The sequence below is a fragment of the Acinonyx jubatus genome, chromosome D2 (assembly GCF_027475565.1).
Source record: "Acinonyx jubatus isolate Ajub_Pintada_27869175 chromosome D2, VMU_Ajub_asm_v1.0, whole genome shotgun sequence".
In the NCBI taxonomy this organism is placed as follows: domain Eukaryota; kingdom Metazoa; phylum Chordata; class Mammalia; order Carnivora; family Felidae; genus Acinonyx; species Acinonyx jubatus.
Genome location: NC_069393.1, coordinates 72,129,602 through 72,151,518, shown reverse-complemented (window position 1 = coordinate 72,151,518; position 21,917 = coordinate 72,129,602). Strand labels below are relative to the sequence as shown.

At 46.2% G+C, this 21,917-nt stretch overlaps 2 protein-coding genes across 2 annotated transcripts in view; one reads left to right on the top strand and one right to left on the bottom strand.

The window, feature by feature from the left end:
* The window catches only part of PDZD8 (PDZ domain containing 8), a 70,362-nt gene extending 64,505 nt beyond the window's left edge, over positions 1–5,857 (top strand). The window contains exon 5 of the mRNA XM_027063214.2: positions 2,525–5,857. Coding sequence (XP_026919015.1) covers positions 2,525–4,728 — 2,204 coding nt within the window. The 3' untranslated portion in view covers positions 4,729–5,857. The remainder of the gene's footprint in view (positions 1–2,524) is intronic.
* Positions 5,858–7,664: 1,807 nt separating this feature from the next.
* The window catches only part of SLC18A2 (solute carrier family 18 member A2), a 38,680-nt gene continuing 24,427 nt past the window's right edge, over positions 7,665–21,917 (bottom strand). The window contains exons 11-16 of the mRNA XM_027063215.2: positions 19,295–19,373; positions 19,061–19,112; positions 18,082–18,145; positions 16,247–16,366; positions 15,972–16,105; positions 7,665–9,972 (exon numbers count right to left, since the gene is read on the bottom strand). Coding sequence (XP_026919016.1) covers positions 9,868–9,972; positions 15,972–16,105; positions 16,247–16,366; positions 18,082–18,145; positions 19,061–19,112; positions 19,295–19,373 — 554 coding nt within the window. The 3' untranslated portion in view covers positions 7,665–9,867. The remainder of the gene's footprint in view (positions 9,973–15,971; positions 16,106–16,246; positions 16,367–18,081; positions 18,146–19,060; positions 19,113–19,294; positions 19,374–21,917) is intronic.

Sequence of the window (21,917 nt, the reverse complement as noted above, 5' to 3'; positions counted from 1 at the left end):
TATATTTTTTTTCCTCTATGTCCTTTTATGAAAGGTTTTCAGTTACATACGTAGTAAGTATTATCAAAAATAAATAAATCCAAGCAATATAAATGTATACAGAGTGAAAAATAGAGGTCACCCTTTATAGCTAACATTTGTAAAAACAAAATATTTACTGAGGTAAGGGGCAGGTATAATACACATTTATGGTTTATAGTGATACTTTGCTTATATGGGTATATAATTTTTTTAAATATTTAGTAATGGGATTGGCGTAGTTGAAATAAGATTGGCAAAATGCTTATTATATTTGAAGTATGATGATGGAGTTCATTTTTCTTGTTTCTCTGTTTTTCTTTTTTCTCTGCTTTTGTGTATATTTGAAACATAGCAAAAGAAAAGGAATCCAGATTTGGCCAGTTAGTCCTGGAGGAACAGTGGTTGTCTCCACAAAGGTCCCGGTGGTTGGGGCAGAGATGAGGGCAGGTGTTAAGTCACAAAGAACAAGTTTAGATTGAAGTTTTCCCTACTGCAGCTCACCAGGTGGACCTGTATTTCATTTCCGACTACAATTTTGCTGGAACTTAGTGTGGTTAGAGGGAAAGAGCAGCCTGGATGAATCATGAAGAGCCACATTAGAAAGCTTTGGGTTTCAGTGGATGAGTTCATATGCTAAAGACTTTTGAGCCAAAGCTTTAGGAAAAGTGGGGAGCACTATGTTTGGTGATTAAGACAGGGAAGGTCTGTGGGGTGCAAATTGGGTTAACGGGGAGGCTGGCAGGTTGATTCCCGTAAGACAGGAGAATGAGAGGTCATAGAGGGCTTTTAACTATGCTGCAGTTGTCATGTCAATCAACATCCAGGTGCTGATCTCCAGAAGTAGTGAGGGATGTAGGACTAGAGTGAAGAAGAGGGGAGAGCAACCCGAGAAACCACTGAGGTGAACGTGGTCCAGGAAGACAGCGAGAAGGAAGGGAACTGTGTCAGACGAAACCATGAGGACGTTTGCGTACAAGGAGCAGATACAGGTGGAGAAAAAGAAAGCAGAGATGGTCAGAACCGAATTGGGAAAACCAAGAAAAAGGTTTTATTTTTTTAATGTTTACTTTTGAGGGAGAGACAGAACACGAGTTAGGGGAGGAGCAGAGAGGGAGGAAGACACAGAACCCGAAGCAGGCTCCGGGCTCAGAGCTGTCAGCACAGAGCCCGATGCAGGGCTCAAACCCACAAGCCGTGAGATCGTGACCTGAGCCACCCAGGCGCCCCAAAAAAAGTTTTAAAGGAGAAGGAAAAGAAAACTACGAGCCAGGATAGCTGCTGGAGGGAGCAAAGTTCTGAAGGAGATGGGGAGTAGGGTCCAGAGTGCAAGTCTGATCTGTCCTCACAGATGGGTTCTTAGTAAAAATGGGAGTGAGAAAACGTGGCTGCTTGTTGATCTCTTCAGGAAATAAGGAGAGGTCACCTACCAAATAAAAGATTTTGGCGGGGGGCTCGGGGGGCTGGCTGGTGCTAGGGAGATGGAGCTGGCAAGCTGGCTCAGAACACCAGGTGACAGAAGAGGAAAGGGGCAGGGCAAAAGAGTCCGAAATCTTGATGTGAACCTCAGTGAACTCTTGAGACTAGTACTGGGGAGAAAAGCAAGTGGTGTCAGGAGACCAGCTGAATCAGGAGAGCAAAGGAGAAATGACTGGGCCTGGAAATCACCTCAAAACATTCAGTTAGCAGACAGGATCGTAAGAGGTGGGAAATAGGAGATTGTGCGTAGGGATTAACTGCAAGTGAAAGACCGCTGTGTGGAAAATTCCAAGTGATAACCAGGTCTAAAGCATGGTCTTGCCTGGGCAGCTGATGTAGGAGAGGATCTAGGTTGAGGAACTCTGTGGTCAGGTTGTTAGATGGGGTGATGTTACTCTGATGTATTTAGGGTGGCCCTAAGACCTTTGGAAAGCAAAGACCCCTTCTCCCCTTTTCTAAGTCCTACAGAAAGGGGTAGCTTGGATAAGTACCGTTTGGGGCAGGGTGGGAAAAGGGCGGGAAACAGAGAGCCTTAAAGATAACCTAGATGAGAAGACTAGAGAAGCTACTAGCTTTGATTGTCTCAGGGATGGGACAGTATGGTTGCAAAATAGAGGCAAAAGGGAGATTTTTCACTCTAAGTCTTTCTATACCTTTTGAATTCCAAACTGTTCATGTGGCACCTATTAGAACATAATAAAAGGAAAATTTAAGCTCATACTATTGATGCAGATAGTAACCAGCTTGTTTAACTTTAAAGCAATTTGTGCCTTCCCTGTTCTTTCTGATCCTGACAAAAAGCTTAGTTTGATGGGTAGGGTTAATAAAAATATGCGAAAGGGCCCACTGTTCATGATAAAGTATTTTTGCTAAATTTACTTCAAGCATTGGTCTCAGAATTTGATCGTGCGGCACAATTACATATTGCTTTTCCATAATCCTGAACTGATGGCAGTTCGATTCAGCAGAGTTAGGTGATTTTCCTTGCAGTAATTTACATATTTTCCCTTTTAAAATCTTTCAACAGGTGTGAAAATCACCTCTACCCTGCAAGTGTTGAAGCTGATCAAGCAGGCCGGCGACCGGGTCCTGGTGTATTACGAAAGGCCCGTCGGCCAGAGCGGCCAGGGCACGGCCCTGCAGGATCATTTCGGACAGCTGGAGGAACACTTCCTGTCGGCCTCATGCCCACCGAACTATGAGGAGGAGACACCTGCCTTGGCAGCGGATGCTGAGAACAGAGATTTGGACTCTGAATTTGAAGACCTGGCAGGTGATGTCCGAGCACAAACTGAGCTCAAAGATGAGGCACCGTCATTAAGTCACAGTCCCAAACGTACTCCAACAACACTTTCTGTTAAACCCCTTGGAACGATATCACCGGTTTTAAACCGTAAATTAGCTGTAGGAAGTCACCCTCCCCCACCAAAACCTCCATGCAAAGAAGGAAATAAACCCTCAGCCCTAAAAGCTTCTGAGGTAACAGACCCGACGCAAGTGTCAAAACCCACCCAAGGATCCACTTTCAAACCACCCGTCCCACCACGACCACAGGTGAAAGTCCCTTTGCCTTCTGCCGACGCCCCGAGTCAGACAGAACCAGATGTGCCCGCTGAAAAGCCAGAAAAGGTGCTGCCGCCTCCTCCTGCAGATAAACCTGCTGAGAAGCAAGCAAAAACTACAGATCACACGGAAGACGCGGCTGCATCGAAGCAGTTTTTAGCAAAGCAAGACGTGGTGAGAGATTTTCCATCAGAAAGTTCCTGCCCTCCCAAGGACAGTTCAGATGACCCCCAGACATGGGAATCGTCAGAAATCCCTTACCGAAATAAGCTAGGAAAATGGACCAGAAGCAGAGCAACCTGTCTCTTTGACATAGAAGCCTGCCACAGGTACTTAAACGTTGCCCTGTGGTGCAGGGATCCCTTCAAGTTAGGGGGTCTTATCTGTCTGGGGCACGTTAGCCTGAAACTTGAAGACGTGGCTCTAGGATGTCTGGCGACATCAAACATGGAATACTTTTCAAAGTTCCGACTGGAAGCCCCCTCACCTAAGGCGATGGTCACGAGAACCGCCCTGCGCAGTCTGAGTGTGCAGAAGGGATTCAATGACAAATTTTGCTTTGGTGACATTACTATTCACTTCAAATACTTGAAAGAAGGAGAGCCAGACCACCCTGTCGTCCCTAACTTAGAGAAAGAGAAAGACCTCCATTTGATCGAAGAGGTTCCTGCCCTACCCAAAGAGGAGCATCTCGTTGGACAGATGGGCTTGACAGAAAACAAACATAGTTTCCAGGATACTCAGTTCCAGAACCCAACTTGGTGTGATTACTGTAAGAAAAAAGTGTGGACTAAAGCTGCCTCCCAGTGTATGTTCTGTGCTTACGTCTGCCATAAAAAATGTCAGGAAAAGTGTCTAGCCGAGACTCCTCTCTGCGGAGCAGCTGATAGGCGGATAGACCGGACCCTGAAAAACCTCAGGCTGGAAGGACAGGAAAGCTTCTTAGGCCTGCCTCCTCGTGTCGATGCTGAAGCTAGCAAGTCAGTCAACAAAACAACAGGTTTGACAAGACATATTATCAATACGAGCTCCCGTTTGCTAAATCTGCGCCAGGTCTCTAAAACTCGCCTTTCCGAACCAGGAACTGAGCTGGTGGAGCCTTCACCAAAACACACACCCAACACATCAGACAACGAAGGCAGCGACACAGAGGTGTGTGGTCCGAACAGTCCTTCTAAACGGGGAAACAACACAGGAATAAAGTTGGTGAGAAAGGAGGGTGGTCTGGACGACAGCGTTTTCATTGCAGTTAAAGAAATCGGCCGCGATCTGTACAGGGGTTTGCCTACGGAGGAGAGGATCCAGAAACTTGAGTTCATGCTGGATAAACTGCAGAATGAAATTGACCAGGAGCTGGAACACAATAATTCCCTTGTTAGAGAAGAAAAGGAAACAACCGATACAAGGAAAAAATCACTTCTTTCTGCCGCTCTGGCGAAATCAGGTGAAAGACTACAAGCCCTGACACTTCTCATGATCCACTACAGAGCAGGCATTGAAGACCTGGAATCTTTAGAAAGTCTGTCTTTAGACCAGCCCTCCAAAAAAATAAGCAAATACACAGATGATACAGAAGAAGATCTTGATAATGAAATAACCCAGCTGATCGACTCCCAACCATTCAGCAGCATATCAGAGGGCTTGTTTGGCCCATCCGAGTCTGTTTAACAGACAGCCCGCTTAAATACTCTCAAGTGATTGGGGAAAAGTCGCATCTAAAGTACCACAGATAAACCACGTTTTAAACCCTCTTACAAAGCACTTCGGCCCACTGCTCCACAGTCATTTGTTTGCGTAGGAACAAGAGTGAAAAAGGTGGTTTTCCAGCGAAAACATGACCAGCTCACTAAAATGGTTGTTTCGGATTGCATTTATAGCTATGCTTTTTTGGGTTTATACTGGGAATTTATTTTTACTAATTTATTTTTAACTTTTTCTAATTATGTAATTATGTAAGCTAACTTTTCATGTTTATGTATGTGTGATGTCTCGTGTTATTTTTCTTCATCTTAGTTTCTGAATTAGTGTTATGTAGGATACTGTCCAAATTCTTGAACTGTTTTCATTTCCATCACGATTCTAACGAGTTTGCTGCCCAGATTGACAACGGCAATCACTGAGGGAACAGGTTTTGAATCTTTGTGTTAGGAAGTTTATCATCTCCACTTGCTCGAGATTTTTGTTGTTTTGGGGCTTGGGGGGCAGGGGGGGGGTTGTTTTTGCCAAATGTAACAAAAGCCGATGCTGTGGCTTTAGTCAGTTACACTGATTTAGTATTAAAAAAAGAAAAAACAATTACATATATTGCTTGCTTTCTATCCTGTGAATTTTTTTCTAGTTTTTGTGCAGTTTTAGTGAGAATATAGTTATTAATTTGAAGAGGTTGCATTGCAAAACAAAATGTAATAGGGAATAAAGAATGCAGTTGGGCAAGAATTTTTTAGACAAGATCACTAAAAAACAGTAACTGGTAGGATTTTGAAATCTAATCTTTTAAAAGGTTGATTGATGCTTTCTCCTTTTAAATGGAAGTTCTGAACATTTATGATTTTTTTTTCCATCTTTAGTTCTCCCATGGGAAATAAAGCATGTCAAGGATGAAGTTTCAGAGGCCTGTTCTTAAAATGACCGTGTTGATAACAGACTTTGGCTGTTTTGTTTTAGAAACCTGTTCGTGCGGGAGGATGTTGTGAAGGAGAGGAATCACGCAAGATAGATTTATTTATCGCTTCTCTGACCTGCTGCAGGTTAAAGGAGTAGTGGTTCCTCCAGGTGCTTCTGCAGTGCTGTCTTCATTCGTTTAAAAAATGAAAACAAAAATTAACAGTACAGTACATAGGACTTGGGGTCAGTTCTCTGATGACAAGGATCTATTTGGATACTCGGTCCGTCGTGTAGACCCCAGTAACGCGTGGCCACTATTGGTTATACCATAGAAGTTCTGGCCTTTTATAGGTCTATTTTCCTTCTGTAGGGAACTACTTTGATAATTGATCCATAGTAAAAACTGACATAATTTTGAATCTAGATGGGACAGTTTTGATGGCATAGTAAATTAGTAAGGGTTCTGGTCCAGGTCTCCAGCCTAGGACTCCAGATGAAAGTTTAAGTTCAAACTCTTCCAGTGGCCACGAGTGAACTAAGCACAAGAGTGTTCTGTGCCAGTCTCCCCTGCTCCGAAGTAGGAACAGACAATACTAACTACCTCACAGGATCATCGTGAGGAGAACAGAACGGCAAAAGTGCTCCAAACAGTAAAAAGCTATTCAAAAAGAGTACGACTCTTACGGAGCACAGAAACATGTTTGAGGGTAGAAAAGTTATTCCACTTTTAGAATCAATGGCCAGTTCTCATTCTTGCTGTTTTTTATGAAGTGAAATATTAGGAAATACGTTTACTGGCCAAGTTTATAGAACAAAAGTCTGTGTATCCCGTTTTGTTTAGTTAAGCATGCTCGCATTTTAAATGAACGCTGCTGTAAAAGTCTTTATACACCAACTTCTCTGAAAGCTAAAAATGGTTCTGTAACATATGCTTGAAACAGTGTGCCCAACGTAATAACCAACTTTTATAAAGAAATAACTTACCGGTGATAACCTGGAAGGTCAGTGTCTGTAAGTGGCTGGTGTTGATGGACGGATGGCACCACAGAAGCTTTAGTGACAGCCAGGCATGCTGCTGAAGCTGGTGCGTTTGAAAAGAGCTTCAGGAATAACGCAAAATCTTGGTTTCCTAAAAATCTCCTGTTTCAAAAGTATTTAACTCTGTAGAACCACAATTATGAAAAGCTCGGTAATGCTGCTGATTATATTTGTAAAATCTACCTTTAATGTAGTGCAATATTTTTATATCTACTGAGGTAGTGGCATCATGGCTGTACTTGAGTGCAGGGGAGGGGGGGTCACTACAAGCAGCCTAGGGGTAGTGAGGGGTAAGGCTTCTGAAATAATTGTATTCTATTACATTCCTGATGTAATCTTGCTGCCATGCTATGTTATCAATAGCTAAAAATAATAAAAAGAACTACCACAGAAAACAAGAATATCTTCATTTGCTAACCTCTGAACGAGGGGATTGGCTACATCTCTCCGGAATCATCGCCGGGTAGAATTCGGCCACGCAATGTCTTCACAAAGTCCTCTCTTGCTGAACAAAATTGCTAGTTTGAAATCAGCCTAAAAGCATTAAGTTCCGGTGTTTTGTTTTGTTTTTTCTTAACCCTATTAGGAATTAGACTGTTTTCTGCATTTCTGATATTTAGATGGAGGATTAGGTTAGACACGCTGAACAACGTGTTAGCATTATTTGGGAATCAATTATGCTGTGAATTATAGTTACTTTCATCAGATGTACTTGTTCACAGCAGTCAGGAAAACAATCTAACCTTAGAAATGCAGGGATAACTTACTGGGCTTTTCCACAAGGATATTAGTGACTAGTTACAGATTTCAGTTGAAAGCAAATTTTGTTTCCAAAGCCAAAAAGTAGGGTTTCAGACTAACCTGGAGTGAAATTTACCTGATGCCTGTAAGCAGAGAAGAATAGTTCCTAATTAGGTATTCACAGTCAAGACAATACCTTAAAGTGTATTTTATTCCAGCGATAATGTCTGGTTTATAAAGAAATACAGACAGGCACAGTAGTGTTCAGAAGATTTATTAAGGAAACGAGCTAAAACAGGCACATACACTTAGCAGTCGAAAGAACTGAATATTCTTTGCTACCTCATTAGTGGTTTTGTATCTGTTTGCCAGGTACAAACATGACCCACCTCTGCTCAAAAAAATAAAACGTTCAGGGAGCTGTATGTTCTTTGTTCTGATACATTAAAAGAAGAAAAAAAAAGCGTCACTTCATAGTCTTGCTAACCCCAGGGTATCAGTCCTATAAAAGACCTTGCAATTTTACCCCCTCAGATATAATGGATACCTTTGCTGCTAAAACAGTTTTGAAAAACTCCCGTCTCTTTTGTCTTCTCTCTGGAGATCAACAGTGGGCATGCCTCTGCCAGTCATTCTTGAAGAGACTGAAGCCTTAGAGGCAAGACTAAAATTGGAATAAAGCATTGTGGTCAGGGAGAGCCACAAACCTGTAGCACGTTCCCCAAGGGGGTCTCCCCTGTGGGAGAAAACAATCCCAAGGTTTTAGGTTCGCCGTAGGAGAGCGCTTCCCCATCCATCTTTTTACAGAGTCACAGATTTAAGTTGCCCAAGGCAAGTATGTGAAGTTCATTTGCTTCCATCGCTGCCCTTGAAAACCAGATTTCCAATCATTCAAAACCCCACAGAAAAGCTTCCTAAAGCAAATGGAAACCGGATTAGCTACTTCTAGAGAATTACAAGGTTGAGGTTGAGGAGTCCTCGTTCTCAAGTTCTTGGCTCCTTGTCCAAGTTAACAGAAACACAGTATTAGCTTAACAAAGAACAGACATTAGGTAATTTCTGATTACAGAGCTACAGAGTTTCACAAGTATTTGCGACATTCTACACTATCTGCGCACTCCAATCACATCTCCTACAAAACCTGAGGTCAACTGACTTTGACGATACTATTAACACAGTTATTTGCTGTTGAAAAGGCACATCAATGTCGTCATGCTTAGAAAAACCACGTTGCACAACACTAGACACGAGAATACATACGCCTTTCTAGATGTTTGGGGTTTTTCTGTCTTTGAAAGGGGATGTGTCCTGACCACTTTTTTTTTTTTTTAACCTGTTTTCCCTAATGTGATTCAAGATTTCTTTCCTCCATCTTCCTTTAAAATTTGTCGACTTGAACAACTTTCAGAAGTCTAAAAAATAATAGTTACAGTTGAAAATTTAACAGATACCTAGAAAACACTTGGATGGCCTCTTAACAGGTCAAAGGTACGTGGTCTGATTTTTTCACATCATAGCAGCGATTAGCCTTTTAAATGTCTAAAACTTGAACGAGACGTTAATATAGCGATCCTGCTTAACCTTGTCTGTATAAGGGATCTCTACCCTCACTTTTCTTTCATCCAGTAAGACAATCCAGTATGTATCTTAAAGGGAAAGCTAGTTCTACAACTATACTTTGGGTGCTTTTCTCCGCTTTTGGACTATTTTCTAGTTTTCTCCTTCTGGCTCTAGTGCCAAATTACCAAATTACGTGACTTGTAAACGTGTAATTTGAAACCATCTGTTTCCAGGTAGATGGTTACACAGAAAACTAATGCCAGCTACGATTTATGGGTAAGTCCAAAAGATGACGGACCCAAGTTCCTGTCCTCTGCATTAGAGGTAACTAGCTTTTAACTCATAAATATGTTGATAGTAATTACAAGTTAACCACACGCAGCGTCACTACATAATATGCTGTCTTACTTGATTCTGTTTTTCAGACTTCCTTCTGGTTTCTCAGTGTTCGAAGTGTCTCGGAGATAATGTGTGCTTTAATTTTAAACACCCATTACCGATATTCAGAAAAAATATACGATTCTTTTGCCCAAGTGCTTATGAATGTAAGTTTTTTAAAAATTATATTTGATTTGGATTCAAATATTTATAGATTTACACTATATTTCGTCAAAATATATTGTATAATATTGAATAAAATCAAATACATAAAATAAAGTTTTCAACACTATTTATACAAACCCCTAGAAAAGCTGCTTTTTCTTTATAAGGCTGTTGGCAATCGATCACAACCACGGAGAAGAATGAATAACCTTTGGTTGTTTGGCTTTCGTCAGGGACGATGGTGCGACTAAGTTCTGGAGGAGTCATTTCACTGGTAACACCGTTTTGTACAAATAAATACTTTGACGACTTTTGAGGATCTCAGTCACTTTCAGATTCTTCATCCTCACCTATCGGATACGACTGGATGTTATTCTGGGTGTACATCTTTGTCTTAATGGGGCAGTTGTGATCCATGAGAATAGCCTGAAAGACAGCAGAGTGCACATACGGTGATCTTGTTTCACAAAGATAAGATGGTTTCAACCTACCATTTTTGAGGATCTCTAGTTTGAAGGCTGTAGATGGCACCACCCCGTGGGAACCAGTCCTTGGGTGCAACTGCCAGGTTGCCTGGCCCGGAAGCTGCGGGGTTGGACGCTCCAGGAGGATCCCAGGCAATGGGAGAGACTGCAGAAGTGGGTGCAACTGCCAGGTTGCCTGGCCCGGAAGCTGCGGGGTTGGACGCTCCAGGAGGATCCCAGGCAATGGGAGAGACTGCAGAAGTGGTTTCCGCCTGGGCCACGGGCACCCTAAAGCCATGCAGCAAGGGCTTATGCGGGTTACGTTTAGGAAGAGTTCTTTTTTTTTTTTTTTTTAATGTTTCTTTTTCAGAGAAAGAGACAGCATGAGTGGGGGAGGGGCTGAGAGAGAGGGAGACACGGAATCCAAAGCAGGTTCCAGGCCCTCAGCTGTCAGCACAGAGCCCGAGGCGGGGCTCGAACTCCTAGACCGCGAGATCATGACCTGAGCCGAAGCTCTACGCTTAACCGACTGAGCCACCCAGGCGCCCCCGTTTAGGAATTCTATTTGGAATCTCAGAATTGGGGGGATGCTGGAGTCACACGGCGCCAGCTGTTCACTGTGGCAACACCCTTAGTCGGCACGCTCTGTCCTTAACGAGGCAAACTCCCACGCTGGAAATGTGCCTCCACTGTGTATGTATGTGGATCTGGTTCTGACTGCAGCCATCTTCGCAGGCTGCCCTTCCGGTATTTTCAGACCACAGCCACGGTCCCTTAGATTTCCCTGCACTAGACATCACAGGGCCCGTATGTTTTCATAAATGGCATTTCCGGAGCACCTCTCCTCCAAATCCTAGAGGTCTTCCGCTTGTCCAAATGTAGGATTAAAAAAAAAAAATTCCTCTGATGCCCATAAAAATCTTATGCCTTCTCACTGTCACTAAAAATGTAAAAACAGCGCATTGATCCTCAATCGATAAACCCATGCAGTCGTTATTCTCTTGAAAGTGTGCAGACCAAGCATGTAGTCTGAGAAGACAGCCGTCCCTTATCGGACCGGGACCACGCTGAGCATTCCTGCCACAACACTGCAGCTCCACGAGAGCCCCACCTGGTAGGCGGGTAACCCTGTGCGGGCACAGAGATCAAAGAACGTGACCAGGGATGCACCGCTGGGAGGGGACAGATGCGTGCCAGGCAGCCTTATGCCGCGGTCTACTCTCGCAGGGCTCCGGGGCGGAGGCAGAAAAGGGCCAGAGCACGGCAAGGGGATGCTGCGTGCAGCTGAAGGAGATGCTCCCATCAGGTGTGTTTTCTGGACTTTTCTTCCAAGTAAATAATTCCCCCAAGACCTTGTTGTGCGGTGTGAAAATCTACATGGAGACATTTCTCTGTGGATATGAGCCCACTGAAACCTATCTTTGTGTTTGTCCACTACTCCCCGCCCCCCACCCCCCAGGTCCCGCTCCACACATTTGAGACCTTCTGTAACTCCCCTCAGTGCTAACCCGTGTATCATTTCCTGAGAGAATCTACAGTGATCTGCCTGGGTGACATGTTAAGGTAAAGGACTTCCGTGACCCTATAAGTCAGGCCGCCAGCTCAAACTGTCAGCTGCAAAATTTAACACTGTTTTTATACTTTTTGCCAAGTGAATTGATACGTGTATTTAATAAAGAGCTCAAAGTCTAAACCTAAGTAAGTGAGGCAACAGACATGGTACCCCAGCACCATTCTCCCAGCGTTTAACCCCCAAAGAGCACATCTCATCTCCCCAGGTTAGTGATCCTCAAAGAAATATCAAGAATCAACAGGGGGGCGAGGGGAAGGGAGAGTTAAACATGAAATTCCAGTCGGGTCCCTAACCCTTCATGACAATGGTGTCGACACGCTAGAAGCACTGTCTCAGTGATGTGGCCTCATCTAGAACTACAGAGGGCCCTACGGCTGACGACAGCTCGCTGGGCACCTGCTTGCATGCCCCCAAGGTCCTATACCAGCAGGTCAGTGACCTTACTGCACAGGAAGGGCAAGTCCCACAGTGCTCACAGGGGAAACGCTTGCTGTGGATGAAGTGCTCAGGGAAAGCTGTACAAGAGACGGGATACCAGCTGAACCTCGAAGGGCGGAAAGGGTGTGCACAGCAAAGGAGCTGGACGTGAGCACAGCATAGATCATCTACTAAAGGAGACACTATGTAAAACAGGGACACTAAGGAAGCCGGCCTGGCCACCACAGAGGTCTGATGATGAGGTACACACAGCGAGATGTTAATTAGAAGGCCCACCCGGCACCAGATTGCAGGGCCTTGAATGCCAGGCAAGGGACCTTGACCTCTGGCCCACAGGCAGTAAGACAGCCTTGGGACGGATGGCCATCGTTCGACCCTCTTCATAACCACCTTCTCTCTCTTGGTTCAACCATCATTAGACCTGACTCTGCATATATGCAGACTTAAGGACCCCCGAAACCTAACGCTGGGCACGACTGTATGGCAGTTCTATTTTTATAATAACGTCTACATGACCAAAGAAGCCAGGCAGCATACGTAGTATTCCCAAAGGACCAGGAAGAGAGAGGCGTGAACAGGATGCAGCTGGTAAATCAAGTGCATGGGGGGCCACGAGGGCCGCCGGGTAATTTAAGCCAGCTCTCCGTGCTACTGCTGGGCAACAGAGGCGTGTCTGACTCCGGACTGAAAAGAGAAAGGAGGAAGTTCTTTGAACTCAGAGCAGAGCCCAGTCACTGAGAGCTGAACCCCAGCCCCTGCCAGATGCCTGGTTTCTTATCAGACACAGAGTGAGGATCTCCAAAGTGGTAAAAGCCTTGTTGGACTAAATGAAGTATATAAATGAAGCAAATACACAGCTGGAATATTGAGACAATAAAAGCTGAACGGTAAGCCCTCCAGGCTTCGAGATTTTGAGAGCTACCAGGCCTGAATGCTAGAAACTTTTATTTACTATATCTTAAAAAAAAAAAAAAAAATGGTGAGGGTTTTGCACATCAACTACATAAATGCCCCACAGAGGGACCCATTTCTATAAACAGATGATAATATTCAGGTCCTCGCCTGGCCCCTGCATTCAGAAAACAGGGTGGCTGGAAGGACCCTGGAACAATGAGGAGAAAGCCCGGAGCCACCCAGGAAAAGCAAGCTGCAATCCCAAACCCCTACTTTCCTGTCTGGGTCACCATTAGAAACTTCAAGGGTAAGTTGTAAGAAATGTGCCCTATCTTTAAAAATAATTCTTTAACCTGGAAAAAATATCCATTCCAGCACACAGCCATCCTCAACTGGGTATTCTGAGAATCACGGGCTGCATGTCACTGTCGTAGAACTAGAACACAGTTGTCCTCAAACGGCAGAGTGGAATTTCTTACACTTGCAGAGGAACAACAACAACAACAACAACAAAAAAAACAAAAAAAAAAAAAACAAAAAAAAAAAAAAAACCACAGAAAAAGCCAGAAGTCGAGGACACCAAACGGAAGAAAAACTCAAGCGCTCTCACACTAGTTCACGATTGTGTGATTTGGGACCCATGAAAACAGCTTTAGATCTTTCAATATAAAGTAGCTGAAGGCTATTCAGAAGGCCGCCTAATGAAAGAATGATTTGCTCAGGCTTATCCGCCCGCCTGCCTTTGGTAACTGCTGATCCTGAACGCCCGCACTTGTCGGGATTGGATTCTCTCAAATGAGCAATAATCAATTCTGTCTCCTCCCTGGCACACTGCTGTCCCGGCCTCACTCCCCCTTATCATTAGGCGTCTTCCTGCCCCGCTTGCTCAGGGAATAGGCAGCTGCTGTTGGCCACCCTCGAATGTTACCATTACGCGAGTCAAATGGAATCCAATGTGATGCCTTCAATTATGGGCATCAGTGACGGGCAGCAAGATGCGCATTTTCTCAGGTTTTTAATGATTCATCTTGCTAGGCACTTATTACGGATTTTTGACATTTGGCAGCGAAAGTGCCTTTCGGGAAGCCTACAATTTTTGCTGCCTTACTTTTCAAGATTGTCTCTTCTGCTCCCTTCGGCATTTCGCTTTTTAAATGAACGAAAGCGCTGATTTAACACGAGGGAAGAGAAGGGGTGCTGAGGTCGGCCTTCTGCCAGTCATCACGTGGACTCCAGGGCAGCAGCTGGCCCGGGGGGGTTGTCCCCCTCTACCCCCCATCCCCTGACCTCACTTATTTCTTCCAACACCTCAGCTAAGCCCGACACACGGCACAGGGGCCACTAGCGTCTGCTGCTTGGCTAAGGAAGCCCATTCAGCAGTTCAGAGGTCTCAGGAGCAAAAGGAAGCTCTCGCCTCACAGGAGGGAGAAAGGGGGGACACCAGGGGGCCTCTGGGTGGACAGTAAATCAGGGCGTTAGGCAGAAGCAGGAAAGCAGCATGAGGTGGTGCTGGAAACAGTAACGCACTTATTGAGCATCCACTGTGTACTAAGCACAGGGCTAAGCACTCTGGGATTCTTGGCTGAATCCTTACGACAACCCAGTAAGGGAGATGCTATCCTGTCCCCACATGACAGTGTGGCTCCAAGGCCGCCACTAGCCCTTCATTACTTCCCAAGAATCTTATTAAACGGTCTCCTGGGTGAAAGAACTTGTAGGCGATTTTGTCTTTGTGGTTTTTGGTCCAAAAAGGGTTGGGAGTAACCCCCTTTTCCGACCCCGATTTGGGCAAGCTACCATGCGGGGCTCAGGCGAGGAGACGGGTAGGATGAACAGTAAAGTGCTACGGTTGCTCAGAAGTGGGGCCATGTAAGCAAGAGGAAGGAAAGAAGAGGTGATTTCCGTCGGAATATCTCCACACCTTCCACTCCTCTTCTTTCAAATGGGTCATGAGTAATACCAAATTATCCAGTTAAATCCTATATAATAAAGGGCACACGATAGAGTGATCAGTGCTGAATATACTCTTTTTCTGAAAATATTTTCAAAATATATTGAACAAATTAATGAATACAAAGAACACCCCAGACAAATAAAGGCTGCACGTAACCTAACTTTAGAGTCTGTGTCTGTTTTTAGACCCACTCTTTGGGGAAGATCGTAACAGGGAAGTTCAAGAAATGCCAAGGCGTCAGACCCATTTCCGTTCAACCGTCAGAAAGAACTTCTGATGTGCCCCCAAGAGAACATCACAAGTGAACCTCATATCCACTCATCACAAGAACACCATCTCCCCTCGCCTCCGTTATCTCCTTCGTTCTTAACTTAACCTGCCACTCTCATCCTGCTAGACGAGGGTCTGCCACCACGGGAGGTTTTAAAACCCAGCAACACCACCACCAGCGATGAACGCTCATCAGGTTAAAACGACTAATGCATTCTGAAATTCAAGTTTAGAACCAGTAAGTTCTAAACACTTTATCCTCGATACCATATCATTGAGTTACGATTCTGGTTATGAAACTGTGAATTTAAAGGTTGCACATGCTCACGTGTGCCCAAAGGTACATATACGATAGTTTCCCAAAACGCTCTGTTACGTACACCAAAACCATCTCCAGAATCCTACGCAGTAAGAACGAAAACACTATTAATGAAAGCCGTAAGGGTTAGGAGAAAAGCAAACAGCACCCAAAATGGCTCATCTCAGGACTCGGTGCAGGAAGCAAAAAAAGTTATGTTCAAGATTTTCAAGAACTAAAGGCAATTACACTTAACTATTCCGTGTCTGGTTGACAAAAGAGCTATACAGACTGCTAATCTATGTACCAAAACATCACCTCATTCTTCACATTTATAAACATAATGTTTGATACAGTAAAAGAAGCATGGCCTATGCGGTATAAACGCCAAAGGAACTCTGACCTTTTATGTTTGGGGAGTTCTGCCCCAAAGGAGCAGAAATATACTTTCTAACTGAGCCATGAAGGAACCGTCCAGAAGACCATGCCAACATGATCAAGAAACACTAGAGTCGCGTCCTAAAATTCTCTTACCATTTTTTCTTCCTTGGCAGGTGGACTTCGAAGGAAAAAGCAGAGAGGAGCAAAAAGAATATCAATTATTCCAATAATCGTCATGAGCCACGGAAATCCGATCGCCTTTGCGATAGCCCCACCAGCCGAAGGACCTTTCAGGAAACAGAGAAGGAGATAAAGCTCTCTCCAGATGCCTCCCAGACAGAAAGACACCAAAGTTTAAACAGTTTCCGGTCGACATTATCATGCATCAAGATAAAAGCTTGTTTTGAAAGGTCAGGGTCCTTCCTTACCTATAGCATATCCCATACAGAAGGCCACGTCCGCGATGGCATACACGCTCCCGTAGACAGACACGTGCCGCAGGTCTACCAGGTAGCCCATGATGGGCATCATTGAGGAGTCCACCATTCCTGTGGACGGGCAGGGAACACGGTCTATAGAAAACCGACGTAGCCCGAAAATGCGGGGAGTATCAGTGTCCTGACCCCCCACCCCGCCAGCGGCTCCCCTTCTGTCATCACCACCTGTGAGTCTCAAGGCAGGCTCCCCAAGGCATACCCTTCACTGAAGACAGGCTGCAGGTCACTGGGGCTGGGACTGCAACCCAGGCCACCTGTGCCTGTTCTCCCGCTGGCCCCACCTGGCCCCCACTGTCTGAAGGCCCCACCTTCCAGCAGAGGGCACCCCGTCCTCTGGTGACTCACAGACCAGGCTTCACATCCAGTGGGGTGCTGGCTACTGGCTGTGTGGCCCCTCGCCTTCCTCCAGCTGGTGCTTTCCAGATTAACTCTCTCCGGGTTCCACAGCCCCTCACCTTCCCCCAGGGGGCACACCTACAAGCCTCACACACTCCCCTCCCCATCTACACCTCAGCCTCACACTCGGACTATGAGAATAAGTTGGAAAGTATCAGGGAAGATGGAAAGGAATCAGAACACGAGGGCGTCTGAGGGGTCACCGTGCCCTGCTCAGAGAACAGACTGAAAGAGGTCTGCCAACCCAGGGGCTTAAACAAACAATCACCACCCCTAAGGCCGGGATCAGAATCTCCTAGCTCGTGAACAGTCAGGGACAGGCAGAATAAAGAAAAAGTAAAGGAAAAGCATGTGTGTTCAGAGTCCTGGGCTCACGTCCCTGGCGGGATGGGCATGGCCATTCCTCATCTAGCTGAACACTGGTTTCCCCATCCATAAAATGGGGCTGATAACAATCAGCTAAAATGAGACCCCATCTGTGGGCACCACCAGCAGACCAGTCAAACGTCCATTCCCTCACCTCCACCTGCTACTAGAGGCTGGAAGAGGAGGGACGTTCCTTCATTCAATCGGTATTTGTTGATCACCTAATATGTGCCGCGTGCTGGGGACGGGGACGGGGTGAACAAACTGGACAGAAGAGTGGGACGGGCCCCCGAGAGCTCAAAAATTAATTCCAATTGTCACTGAAGCCATGAGGTGCTGTGGGAGGGCAAACCTAACCCGCCCGGGGAATCCCCAAAGGCTCCCTTCTGTCTTTTCCACTGCACCACTCAAAGCTTCAGTTCTTGCCTTTGGCAATTGTGACAGATTTAGCCCTTACTTTTATGACGACCAATCTGTATATTATAAATGAGAAACAAAGGTATCCTATTCATGCAAAATATTAACAAGATTGCTTCCAGCATACATGGTTCTTCACATCCAAAGACCCCGTCCCCTTTGCCGGTGAAAATTCCCGCAGCACAGGTGGCCGTTGATACACCAGGCCACCTTTACTGTACCAGACCTTATAAAAATATACATGAAGTCTCTGTCCCCGGGGTTCTCATCTGTGCACAGATCTGAGCCCAAACAAAGGTGCTCTGAGTGAGGGGGTTCTCTTGTTTGCCCAAGGGCAGCAACAGAGTATCCGTTTGCTTCTGTAAATAGCAGGGTTTATACAAATACTGGCTTTCAGAAAATAAAGGACTAGTATGTGAAAGCAGGTATCTATCCGTAGACAACTGACAGGCAGTACTTGAGTTTGGCAGCCCATAGCCTCCTCCCGAGCTCTAGAAATTTTAGGTTGAGGAACGATAGATAGTCTGCCCCAATAAGAGGAAATCTTTCTGACTAATGGGGAAAAGAAAGTTCTACAGGTGACTTACCAATTGCAAAACCAACTCCAAAGTTAGGAGCTATGAGTCCGTAAATGTTTTTTGCGAAAGGAATCTGTAAGAGGAAATACCCGTCACACTAAAATCATGACATCCAATGTAAAGCTTCTGGGAAAAGCCTAAAGATGGGTCTTCTCTGGCCTGGTTTGCGTGTTCCCTTCTGAAGTAGGAACTAGGGGGAAGGAGGAGGATGGGGTCTGGGGAGAATTGGGTCCTCCAAGATCTCAGAAGTCGAACCTGAAATGGGTTTTGTGACCACCAAGAACAGCCTCGTTAACTGCTGTATTTAAGACCAGCCCGGACCACGCTCCATTCCCGACAAGGGCCAGAAGGCCTCACTTGGGGGTAGATACCGGCTGTTGGTAGAAGATGTGTTGTTCTAGAAAAAAAAATCTTGCTACTGTTTCAGGCTAGTCGGCTCAAAGTGTTTAAAGACACTGTAATATTGACGATGATGGGGGGTTGGGGAAGTGAAATATAACTATGCAACCAACCGTCCTAAATAACCTGCAGCTGACCTAGAATGTAAATGTATCCCTTGGAGAACCTGGTCCAATATGTTTAAGAGGATAAAAAATTGGAGGAAAATTGAAAATGTAATAAAACCAAATACTGGGGCGCCCGGGTGGCTCAGTCAGTTACGCGACCGGCTCTGCATTTCGGCTCAGGTCATGATCTCCCCGGTTTGTGGGTTCGAGCTCCACGTCAGGCTCTGCGCTGGCAGTGTGGAGCCTGCTTGGGATTCTCTCTCTCTCTTCCTCTCTCTCTCTCTCTCTCTCTCTCTCCACCCCTCCACCTGCTTAGGTGCACTTTCTCTCTCAAAACAAAAAACGTTGAAAACATAAAAATAAAAATAAAAATCAGACAACAAACTTTACTCTGCTCTAAAATGCTTCCTGGTGATTCTTGCCCAAAGCGGAAGTTTTCTTTCGAGACCACTACCACTTGTCAAGGAAGGTCTTTTACTCACACATAAAATGCTGATTCCAACAATTATCATTCCCAGAAGAGCACAAAGCCACCTATCAAAAGAACAAAAAAGCACCTTCCATAAACGACCGCTCCCATTCCCACCCCCCACCCCTGCAGATTTTCAACAGAAATCAGGACGATTACTTATGAAAACTCAGGCAGCAACACCCAGAACTGGCTGAACAGAATGACATTATTCCGACAGAGCGAGAGCATGCGGTACGCATCTTACCTCCCCATTTTGTGTGCGAGCATCCCAAAAATATTGGTTCCAAGGAGATAAGAGATACTAGCCGGCAAGAAAGCAATGCCTGTAAATTTATGGAAAGGACACCTTATCAGTACTGATATCAGTCAAGTGTTAGAAAAAGTAATAATTGTCAGACATCACAATGGCGATTAGAGCGGATGAAAGAAGGCCTGAGGCCTGCACCCAGGCAGCTAATATCCGGCGGCTGACGGAGCCAGACGGGACCCCACGCGGCTTCTCTGTCCTCACAAAGCTGCCAGACGCTCCAGAAAGGAGATGCGTCCCTCTATCAACGGCTTCATCTTGCCTCCGTGTCTGCCCGGTGGCGGCTTCACCCACGGACGCACACGGGCAGCTTCCGCCGCGGGAGCCCGGCCACTGTGCTCCCACACGTGCGGTGAGCGGCGGTGGCACTGCCCCCGTCCTCACCCCTTCGTCACTTTGCCACAGGAGATACGGGCATTGAGAAAGATCAGGGAATGTGAAGAGAAGGACAAAGAAAAAGTTAAAGTCACCCCAAAGTCCATCGCTCGGGTACTGAGCACGGTGACTCCCGCTCTGTAATCTTACACACACGCGTTTACAGGCACACAGATACACGGGTGCGTGCAGGATTCGGGTTTTTTAAGAACAAAACAAGACGCGGGATTATACTCTTGTGCTGCAATTCTACATCCTTTTTATTTTTTTTAATATTTATTTATGCATTTTGAGAGAGCGCGAGCACGAGCAGAGGAGGGGCAGAGAGAGAGAATCCCTAGCAGGCTCTGCCCTGTCAGCACAGAGCCCAAGGTGGGGCTCGAACTCATGAACCAAGAGACCTGAGCAGAAACCAAGAGTCGGATGCTTAACCGATCGAGCTACCCAGGCGCCCCTCCATCCTGCTTCTTTCAATTAGCTTTATGAACATCTTGCCAGGCCTAAAAAAAATGAACGTCCACGCGGTCATTTTTTTGTGTGTGTGGCCAAGTCACGCGACTGACGTTTTCATGTCTAAGGTTCAGTGCTCTCCCGGGGACTTGGCGTCCCCAGCCAAGCCTGTGCCAATATCCGGCTGCTGGTGGCAGTGGTTGCTTTGGAAGTAGTCTCTGTGTTGAACAGAAAGCCCGACGCGAGTCAGACCAGCCTGGCCGCTAGGGATCTGTCCATACCAGCTCCGTGTGGTCCCCACCTGTTATCAGGACAATAGGATGGTCTCCCCCCAAAAGATGGGGTTTCAAACTACTACTGCTTTCAGCGTTTTTCCTGAACTCACTTACACCAGATTTGATTCTAAGCCTCGCCCACAAATGGCGAACGCCGCTTCGTTCTCAGTCACACAGCCACACACGAGCTAGACGTGCCCACAAGGTTAAACGCCACCAGCTGGGATGCACTGTGCTCAAAATGCACGGGGCCCAGGGCCTTTCTCGGCCCCACGGCTCAGCAGCACACGCACGTGTGCGCACGCACGCACACGTGTGACCTTGCCTCTTCAGGGATGCAGTGGCCCTTCCCTGCACCTCCATAAGCACTAATGCAAGCCACCAAACTCTCCAGAGAGGCTGAGCCTTCCAGCACAGTAGCGACTTCAAAATGATTAGGTCCAGGAGCTAAATCCAAAACCAAGCCACTCCAGGCTTGGTGATCTGGGAAACAGTAACAAAGAGCAATCTCATTTCATGTTCCAGGAAACCATTTCTGTCACGCTTGGCAATATCGGCGGCCAAATAATCGCGGGATGTAATTGGATTCAGCGAACGTTACTGATAGCACGGGTCTGGCTCAGGGCGAAGACACTGACCACAGTGTGGCTCTGGCCACCACGAGAGCTTCAAAGGAAGGAGCCAGACGATGTCTGAACTGGAACGCGGCTACGCTGGGGACGGAACAAAGGTACATATGCCGTGCTCTGGGGACCCAGAAGCTCCCCAAAGCAGCTGGCGATTAGGCCTAACCTTGCAAGGTTAGTAGGCTTAGCATGGAGACGTTAAGAAGTCACGAGGGCCGTTGTGTCAGGATGAGTATGTATGGGGTTCAGGGTCGGGTAAACGAACGAAGAAAGCAAAGGAAAAGGTAAATAACAGCACGGGCACCATGATGAAGAGACACCAACATCGGGCCTCAGTGTCGGGGAAACAGAAGGGAAATGGCGGGGGAGGGCCCAGACCCCATCTAAAGAGGCGACTGCTGCTCTGGAAGATTGAGGTCCCAGACTGGAAGATCCAATTTTTCCAGGAGAGATTGAACTCTAGATTCTTACAGGAAGTCTCTTGAGCTTTTCAAATGCTGGCAACTAATTTTTACGAACATAAAGCGCTAGCAGGTTGACACCATACTATTCAACCAAAACCTACCTACGTGCAGAACTCAGTCCATGGACTGAGGGCCACCTGCCCAAGGAAGTGGACTGTGAACAACCCAGCCAGGGGCCCCATTTCAGGTCAATCCTGATGCCGGGAGCAAGGCACGGGATGATGCATCTCTGAAGGCACAGCTTCAAAGCAGGGTCGCCAACATGCTCCGGGGCGGGGGGGGGGGGGGGGGGGGGGCAGGGAGCCACAGATGAACTCCATCTTCCTGACCCATGAAGGGGGTGCTGAGCTCACGCCTGAGACCTGGGAGT